Source organism: Coturnix japonica, chromosome 21 (assembly GCF_001577835.2).
Source record: "Coturnix japonica isolate 7356 chromosome 21, Coturnix japonica 2.1, whole genome shotgun sequence".
Classification (NCBI taxonomy): Eukaryota; Metazoa; Chordata; class Aves; order Galliformes; family Phasianidae; genus Coturnix; species Coturnix japonica.
The window spans coordinates 2378040-2386874 of NC_029536.1; the positions used below are offsets into that span (position 1 = coordinate 2378040).

The 8835-nt window shown below is 53.2% G+C and overlaps 1 protein-coding gene across 2 annotated transcripts; it reads left to right on the top strand.

The window, feature by feature from the left end:
* Positions 1 to 2138: 2138 nt before the first annotated feature.
* HES4 (hes family bHLH transcription factor 4) lies at positions 2139 to 4325 on the top strand. Of its 2 annotated transcripts, none has more exons than XM_015882822.2 (4): positions 2139 to 2470; positions 2544 to 2639; positions 2724 to 2811; positions 3308 to 4325. In XM_015882822.2, the coding sequence occupies exons 1-4, from the start codon at positions 2318 to 2320 to the stop codon at positions 3883 to 3885; spliced, it is 915 nt and encodes a 304-aa protein (XP_015738308.1). In that variant the 5' UTR covers positions 2139 to 2317; the 3' UTR covers positions 3886 to 4325. The 2 variants fall into 2 exon arrangements, with proteins under 2 accessions (XP_015738308.1, XP_015738309.1); XM_015882823.2 differs by having other exon boundaries at positions 2139 to 2428.
* Positions 4326 to 8835: the final 4510 nt, after the last annotated feature.

The window sequence follows — 8835 nt, forward strand, 5'->3', positions numbered from 1 at the left end:
TCTATTTTCTGCTTCCTGCACATGGATTGTTCTATTATCCGCCAACAAATGAACAGGATCTGTTGAAAGGAGCTCTCCAGCCAGGGCCAGGAGCAAGAGAATGGAGCACCGGGCTGTGTTCAATGCGGACACAAGGCTCCGCTTTCCTTCCCTTTTTCATCTCAGCCGCCTTTACAAGATGTTTGCGGTGCTGGATAAGTCAGCAGAGCTGAGCTGGGGCAAAACGATGGGGATAGAAGGGAACATCTGTCCCAATCAGCTGCGCTATTCTGTGTTATTCTGTGCTATTCTGTGCTATTCTGTGTTATTCTGTGCTATTCTGTGCTATTCTGTGTTATTCTGTGCTATTCTGTGTTATTCTGTACTATTCTGTACTATTCTGTGCTATTCTCTGCTATTCTGTGTTATTCTGTGTTATTCTGTGCTATTCTGTGTTATTCTGTGCTATTCTGTGTTATTCTGCGCTATTCCGTGCTATTCCATGCTATTCTGTGTTATTCTGCGCTATTCTGTGCTATTCTGTGCTATTCTGTGCTATATTCTGTGCTATTCTGTGCTATTCTGTGTTATTCTGTGCTATTCTATGCTATTCTGTGCTCTATTCTGTGCTATTCTGTGTTATTCTGTGCTATATTCTGTGCTATTCTGTGCTATTCTGTGCTATGTCCTCAGCAGCACAGGCACAAGGGATAACAGTCTATTGGTGCAGATAGCAGTTTGCTTAGCAATACCTTTGCTTGCAGCTGAAGGAGCCCCAGCGCTTGCTTGGAGGAAGAGATGCTCTGAGCACCCCAACGGTGCATGTGGGATTGCAGTGGTGCAATGGTGAAAAGGATGCAGTGGTGCAACGGTGCAAGGTGTGCATCCCAATGGTGCACATGGATGCAATGGTGCAAGGTGTGCATCCCAATGGTGCACATGGGATACAATGGTGCAAGGGATGCAACCCAATGGTGCACATGGGATGCAATGGTGCAAGGTGTGCATCCCAATGGTGCACATGGGATACAATGGTGCAAGGGCTGCAACCCAATGGTGCACATGGGATGCGGTGGTGGTGGGGGCTGGGGGGGTGGGAGGGGGGCTGCTCAGCATGCAACAGCATGCATTGCATGTGGTGCATGAAAAGCTGGTTGCAACAGCAGCATTGCAATGTGGTGCATGAAAAGATGGTTACAACACCAGCATTGCAATGTGGTGCATGCAAAGCTGGTTGCAACAGCAGCATTGCAATGTGGTGCAAGGAGAGTTGTGAGCATGCAGTGATGGGGCTGGGGGGTGGGGGTGCAAAGTGGGGGTGTTTTTGTTGCAGAGGGCTGAAAGCAAAGCATGGGGCTGAGTTTGTTTGTTTGGGGCTGTGTTTGGTTATGAAGGGAGGTTGCAAAGCAGTGCAAAGTAAAGTGGGGGGGAGTGGGTGGGAAAGGAGGGTTAGGAATTGCAATGGGGGTGGCGAAAAGAACGGAGAGGAAAGAGAAGAAGGAGAGGAAAAAGGGCAGGAATGAAGGGGAAGAGAGAAGAGAAGAAACAGACCTGAAAGGAATGGAAAAGGGGTTAAAAAGAAGAAGAGAAAAAAAGAATAGGAGGAATTCCGACACACCTCCCGCGGAGGAAAAGGAGAAGAAGGAGAGGAAAAAGGTCAAAAATGAAGGGGAAGAGAAAAGAGAAAAAACCGACTCGGAAGGAAAAGAAAAGGAGTTAAAAAGAAGAAGAGAAAAAAAGAATAGGAGGAATTCCGACAGGCCGCCCGCACGCACGCGCCGTGCTCCCCATCCCCCCCCCCCGTTGCGGGGCGGGGTTTTCCCATGCGGGTTTTTTCCCACGCGCGTTGCCGGCCGCGCGGCGGCACGTGCTTCGTGCGGGGGGAGCGTGCGGGGCGCGGGGCGGGGTGCGGGACACACGAGCGCCGCCGTTGACTGACAGCGAGCAGCCCGCCAGCCAATAGGAAGGGAGAGATGAGGTTTGCTTGCGGCTTATTGGTTGGGTAAGGAAGGGAGTGATGGACGGGAGCGAGGTGGTTGGCCAATGGGGTGGAGGAGTCAGGCAGACACGCTTTCTGATTGGTTGTTGGGAGTGTGGGAACGGCCGCGGCGGTGGGTTCACACGAATGGGGAGCCGGCGGCGGGTATAAAAGGCGGGGGGGCGCCGCTCGCGGGCATTGCCGGCCCCGCCGCCGCCAGCGCCGCATCCGCCTGTTGTCGCCTCCGTCATTTCCGCGCTTGTTGTTTTTTTACCCCTTTTAATATTATTATTTTTCCTCCGTTCTTTCGGTTTTAACTCGATCCCTTTCGGTTATTTCCGTTTATCTTTTTACCTCGCCATGCCCGCCGACACGGGCATGGAAAAACCTACCGCTTCGCCTATCGCTGGTGCACCGGCCAGTTCGAGTCATACGCCGGATAAACCTCGGAGCGCCAGCGAACATCGGAAGGTAAATGGCAGCGGATGGCGGAGAGCCCGCGGCCGGGCCGAGGTCGGTGTGCGGGGTCAGGGGGTCGGGGTTGGGGATGAACAGCGGGAGGTGACGGTGTGCGATGTGCCCGCAGTCATCCAAACCTATCATGGAGAAGAGAAGGAGGGCGAGGATCAATGAGAGCCTGGGGCAGCTGAAGATGCTCATCTTGGATGCGTTGAAAAAAGACGTGAGTATGGAAGGGATGGGGGGGTTGTAATGGGGGGGGTGTGATGTGGGGAGGGGGCACTGAGTGCTGGTGTTGTTCATATAGAGCTCCCGGCATTCGAAGCTGGAGAAGGCAGATATATTGGAGATGACAGTGAAGCACCTGAGGAACCTCCAGCGGGCACAGATGGCTGGTAAGTCACCCCCATCCCACCCCCTGACCCCGGGGGCTGGAGCCCCCGGTGGTCATTCCCTCCCCCAACCCACTAAGGTTACTTTGAGGCTCAGTAGGAGCCCCAAAGTAACCACTAGGGAGCCCTAAAACCCATGCAAACCTCATCAGCTCATTTGGGGGAGGGGGAAGCCCCAATAAACCCATGTGAACCCTTCAGAACTTATAGGGAGCCCTAGAAACTCCTGCAGAGCCCATGAAGTCCATGCAAATCTCTCTAAAAAGACTTAGGGATAAGCATTTAGGGATGCCCCCGAATCCATGCGAGCTTCCCTAAACTCTGTGGGACCCCAATAAGAGGATATAAGCTCTTAGGCCCTCTTCCAAAAGAAGCAACCTGCCAACACCCATTGGAACCCAAAGTACTTCAAAGGACTTCCAATGGACTCCCATATAGACTTCAAGGAAGCTTGTTGAGACCTCCCTGCCAAGCATTTGCTCTTCCTTTTCCATTGCAGCAGCTCTCAGTGCTGACCCAAGCGTGCTGGGCAAATACCGTGCTGGTTTCAATGAGTGCATGAATGAGGTGACGAGGTTCCTGTCTACCTGCGAGGGGGTGAATGCTGACGTCCGTGCCCGCCTGTTGGGTCACCTCTCTGCTTGCCTGGGGCAGATTGTGGCCATGAACTACCTGCCCCCCCCTCCTGCTGGTCAACCTGCACATCTGGCTCAACCTCTGCACGTCCAACTGCCTCCCACCACCACTGGAGCTGTGCCGGTGCCATGCAAGATAGAACCAACCGAAGCTCTATCCCCTAAAGTCTATGGGGGTTTCCAGCTTGTCCCAGCCACCGATGGTCAATTCGCCTTCCTCATCCCCAACCCATCGTTCCCACCTGGCTCTGGACCGGTTATCCCACTCTATGCCAACGCCAACGTCCCAGTATCCACAAGTGGAAGCTCTGGGAATGCATCTACCACCCCATCAGCATCCCCCGTACAGGGCTTGACATCATTCAGTCACAGCGTGGTGCCCGCATCCCAAGCAGGCAGCCCTATTGCTGAGCGCAGGGAGTCCGTCTGGAGGCCGTGGTGACCATCCCAGACCCCCCCCCTCCCTCCCCCATATAAGAACTCTACCTTGGCTCCGTTGTATGGAGTCCTATTGTGGTGGTTGTATTTTTCCTAAGCAGATTTCAACATGGGGGGGGGGGTGGGAAGGGGGGGGAAAAGGAGCAAATGGACCTTGCTAGGAACGTGCTATTTATTATTCTCAAAGGTTGGGATCTCGATTTGTATTTTTACTCCTTTTTGAAATGCCTTTATTTGAGATGCTTTTTTTTTTGGTTGTTGTTGTTTTATATTGTTAATAAGGAGAAATAAATGAGGAATAGTTTTGTATCAGATGAACTCGAACGCCAAAGTTGTTTGTATCCTGTATGTGTGTTGTGTGTGTGCCTGTGTTGGAGAGGGGTAAAAAAAAAGACCAGAGCTAATAACGCAGGTGGTGATGAAATAAACTCCTTTGAAATAGAACTTTCTTCTACTTTCTCCTCTCATTCCAACGGCCGGAGACAAAAGAGACCCTGCAGGATGGCAATAAGGGGCCGACTTTATGGCCTGGAAGTGTGGCTGATAGGGATGGTTGTGATGGGGCTGTGTGAGCTCTGCTTCCTAAATACGTGCTCCTGGATGCTGGGAAATGCGTGTTTGCTGCGTGAGATAATCCAACTTGAAGCTTTTCTTGCTCTGCATTACGGTTCTGCGTTACCTTTGCCTTGGGGGGGGGGGATGGTGCGTGCAAAAAGTTACTATCCCGGCCACAAAAGAGGCAAGAGAGTCTGTCCCTATTGTGAGGAGGGTAATTAGAAGGTATAAAGGGTCTCATCGAGTATGCAGCGGGCTCTTTGGGAAGTTGGGAGCCCTATTGAAACGCCTGGGAACTCGGAGCTGAGGGTTAATGTGTGTCTTTTTCTTTTACCCCCCTCCCTCCTCCTCCTCCTTCTCTCTGCTCTCATTGACAGGGCCAGATAGACTCCGATACTCAATGCTTGTTGTAAATTCAATTGCCCGGCTTCACAATGCCGACCTCATAAAAGAGAATCACTCGGGGTTGTGGCTTTTATTTTAGTTTCTTGCTGTAAGTATCGGAGCTGAGGAAAAGACAGTTTTGCCACCCATTCTGCCTCACCCCCAGCACTTGAATCCTGGCCAAGTGGAAGCGATGGCAGCCTCACCCACATGGAATTAAACCGCTTCCAATTGTCACCAATTAATAAGGCCACGGTGTGGAGAAAGACCATAGAGGGTTGGGTGTGTGGTTATGGGAGGGAGGGAAAGCTTATTGTGTGCTTTGCCTTGCCTTTGTGAGGTCAGGCTATTGGGAGTCCATGCAGGGGGTTGCCATGTGTGAGCTGTAGCCACATCATCCAGTTGATGCCATGTGTATGTTCATCCTCATGTTCAATGGATGCCATTCATTGTGCCATCCCATCCTCATGTCCAATGGATGCCACATATGTGCCATCCCCTCATATCCAATGGATGCCATGTGTGTGCCAGTGCCATGTCCAATGGGTGCCCTGTCTATTACCATTGCCACACCATGGGCTACAATGCACTGTAACCTCGTTTCTCATCCATCCCTTAGTCCCTGGGACATGTGATGCTCCTCATCCCCCTCCCCAACCCCCAGGGATCTCCTGGCTGCAATGATGGTGAACATCCCATAACTCCACATCCCTGTGCTTTGTTTTGCTTTCTGTTTTTAACTTATTTTAACACTGGCAATGCAACGTCATGTTTTGAGCTCCCAGCAATCAGAACACAGCAGTGAATGGGTACAGAGCAAAGTATTGCTCCATGAGGCCCTTTTTGCACCTGGGTCAGCCCTGGGAACCCAACCCCATCATGGATCAGCACCGGGTGCCTCCAGGCTCAAGGAAAGATCCATTTGAATCCAGAGGTTCCCAAGAGGTTTTGTTATGCAATCGCAGGCAGAAAATCACGTTACAGCCATTCTCCATCCCCCGCAGTCACTGCCAACCCCTCCTCTGCTGTCTGCAGCCGCCCGGGCAGCTCGGATCAGAGCAGCCTGTCTCCTGCTTGCAACCCAATCCGTCCCCAGGGTTACACCCTGCGTGCAACCCCTGCAGCCACCCCACACGCAGAGCCTTTCTCTTATGGCCGACGGGCACCCTGAGTGCTTGCAATGGAAGAAAATTGCTTGTTCTTATGCATGAGTCTCTGCCAAAGAGATGCCCTGAAAAGCAAACCCAGCAGGGGACAGCTGGCACGGTGCTCGGTGCTGCAGCAGGGAGTGGGGACCCTGCGGTCACAGCCCTGCTGTTAAGAGCCAGCAAAGCCACACGCTCTGCTTTTGGCCTTGGGTGAGTCACAGAGCTGCTGCCCAGCTCTGGGAGGTGAATGACACCGAGCAACGTGCATGGCAGGAGCTCAAGAGCTGCAGCCAAACCATATGGATGCCCTCAGCTCCAGAGCATGCAGGTTTGCAGCCTTTGGGTTGGGCACTTTTGCACCAACCTGCCCTGCTCTCCCCCTTCCAAACCAAGGGGCTGCTGTGCTGTCTATCCAACCCTTTATTCACATTGTGAGCTGAGTGCTCAATCTGCCCTTATCCTTTTCAAGGTGCAATAAAAGAGCAAAGTGCTGCTGCTGCTGCTGGAAGGTGAAAGTCCACAGGGGTGGACGTGGCAATAATGCCGGGGTAGCAGGAGAGCGTGGGCTGGGTACAGAGCAGCAAAGCAGCAGCAAAACACACCAGTGCAATGCCTGCAATCTGGTTGCAATGGGACAGGACTCCACCTCAACACTTGCAAACTGTAGTTCCTGTTGCAAAGGGAAGGAGAAGAGGGAGAGCTGTAGGCATGCCTGCAGCTTGCAGCAAGCTGAATGTCGTAGCAGGGAGTCGGGCTCCAGCTGCACAATGCACTTTGCTGGTTCAGCTGCCTGCAGCACTGCGGCCCCATAGGAACTTCACGTAGGAAGTGCTGCTCAGAGCGAGGAAAGTCTGCAGCCAAGCCCCAAGCGAGCAGCAAAGCTCAGGCTGGGAAAGGCACCCGAGCTCTGCCTGAAGCCTTCCGCCCTTTCCACCTCCTGCCTCACGCTTCCCAGGGAGGAAATTCGCTGCTGTCTCCCCCCCCCCTCCTCCCCATAACCCCGCAGCTGTTTCCTCCCCGCCCCGCAGCTCCTTTCCGCACCCCGCCCGGCTGTTCGGGGCAGCGCTGATGTGGGGTGAGGGGAGGACAGAGCCCAAAGGCTGAGAGCAGCCCACCCCCATACAGCCCCACTTGCCTTCCTTGGAGGGGGGGAAGGGAGGGGAGGAGAAGGGGGGCTTGCATAAATGAATGAATACATAAATCGGTGAGTCAGTCGAAGTAGTAATCAGTAAAATAATAAATATAAATGGTCAACAGGGGATAAAATGATATAATAAAAGAATAAGACAACCTAAGGTTGTGCAGAGCTCGGGCCCCCTCCCCACCACCATCCCCAACCTCACCTTTCTACTTTTGCCAAAAGGAAGTGACATGAAAAGAAATAAGAAAATAAACCGAGACGGGGGAAGAAGAAGAAAACGACGGGAAGAAAGAAGCAAAGAAAAGAAAAAGGAAAAGAAAAGAAAAGCCATGCAACAGAACGGCGCACCCCGCCCCGCGGCCAGGCGCGGCCGGCAGCAGGCGCGGTGCCGTCGGGGCGTGGGAAGGGCGCGTTCCCCCGGGCGCTCCGCCAGCGGAACGGCAATAGGACCGGCAATGAGCCCGGCAATAGGAACGGCAATAGGACCGGCAATAGGACCGGCAATGGGTCGGGCAATGGGCCCGGCAATAGACCGGCAATGAGCCCGGCAATAGGCTCAACCAGACCCGCACGTTCCCACCCCGCACCTGCCCCGCATCCCAGCCCGGTGCACCCCGCACCTCCCCCCGGCGGCTGCGGTTGGGTTGACTCTCATCTGTTGGCTTGATGAATTGAAATGAAGTTCTGCTCCTCTCTCTAGGCTCGGGGTCATGGCTCTAAGCTGCTCTCCCTCCCAAAGCCAAGAGCTCAGCTCTGAATCCCACCCTGCTGTCTTCCAGCCAACACATATAAGCCCTGAACCTGCAGGTCCTGCTTGAGAGCCAGGAGGTGAAAATAGCCAAATCACTCAACCTAAGTTGCTGTCACTTCCAAAAGCAATGGTGAGGAAAGGGTGACTGTCCTGTCCCTCTCATCGGCCCTTTTGGAGAGAGGGGGCCAATATAACAGATAACAAATTCCTGTGTCTGAGCAAAGCATCTCTCTGGGGAAGGTGGGGAGGTTATTACAAGGTTAGGCCGAACTATTGTTAAATAAAGGGGTTTTTGTTGTTGTTGTTGTTTTTCCTTTGCAATTCAAGAGCCCGTCATATTAGGCAGAGATAAATCACTGCTGCTTCAGTCCCAAATGGCTCTTATGCAAGAGATGGATCCCACACACAGCACTGAGGGCAGGAGCCAGTGCTCGGCGTGTCCCATCAGCTCCTTTCTCCCTTCCCCCAGCCCATGCAAGCAGGGTGATGTTCTCTCTTGATGCAGCAGGGCAGAAAACATCAGCCCTTGGTGAGGGACCAGAGCTCAGAGCCCCAACCAACCCTTTGGGATGGGCTGGATCCTGGGCTGAGCAACTTCCATTTGCTCTTGGAATGGGTAGAAGTGCATTTTGAACCTCAACCCCATGTGAGGAGGAGCTCAGAACCCCCATTTCCACCTTCTCTGCCCCTGACCCACCGTGATGTGTTTAACAACCTCAGCCTCCAGCCAAAGGAAATGGGGGAGATGGGAAGGATGACCCCCAGCTTTCTCATCTTGCTCTTTGCATTGCACTCAAGCAGGTGTTAATGCAAGGAGAGGTGATGCAGCCTGCTCCATGCCACGGCTATGGGCTCTGCTCACATCTTGCAAGCCATGGGCACGAGTGCAAATGTTTGCTTCCATCATTCCCATAGAGAAAGCGGAAGGCTTTGCAGGTGGGGGCTGGAAGCAATGAGCTGAGCCCAGGATGACGC

What these genes read in the sequence shown, in the direction of transcription:
- HES4 (XM_015882822.2), top strand. Translation starts at nt 2,318, where the DNA reads ATGCCCGCCGACACGGGCATGGAAAAACCTACCGCTTCGCCTATCGCT. An exon ending in TGGATGCGTTGAAAAAAGAC is followed by an intron (nt 2,640 to 2,723) that starts GTGAGTATGGAA and finishes TTGTTCATATAG; the next exon opens with AGCTCCCGGCATTCGAAGCT. An exon ending in CCAGCGGGCACAGATGGCTG is followed by an intron (nt 2,812 to 3,307) that starts GTAAGTCACCCC and finishes TTTCCATTGCAG; the next exon opens with CAGCTCTCAGTGCTGACCCA.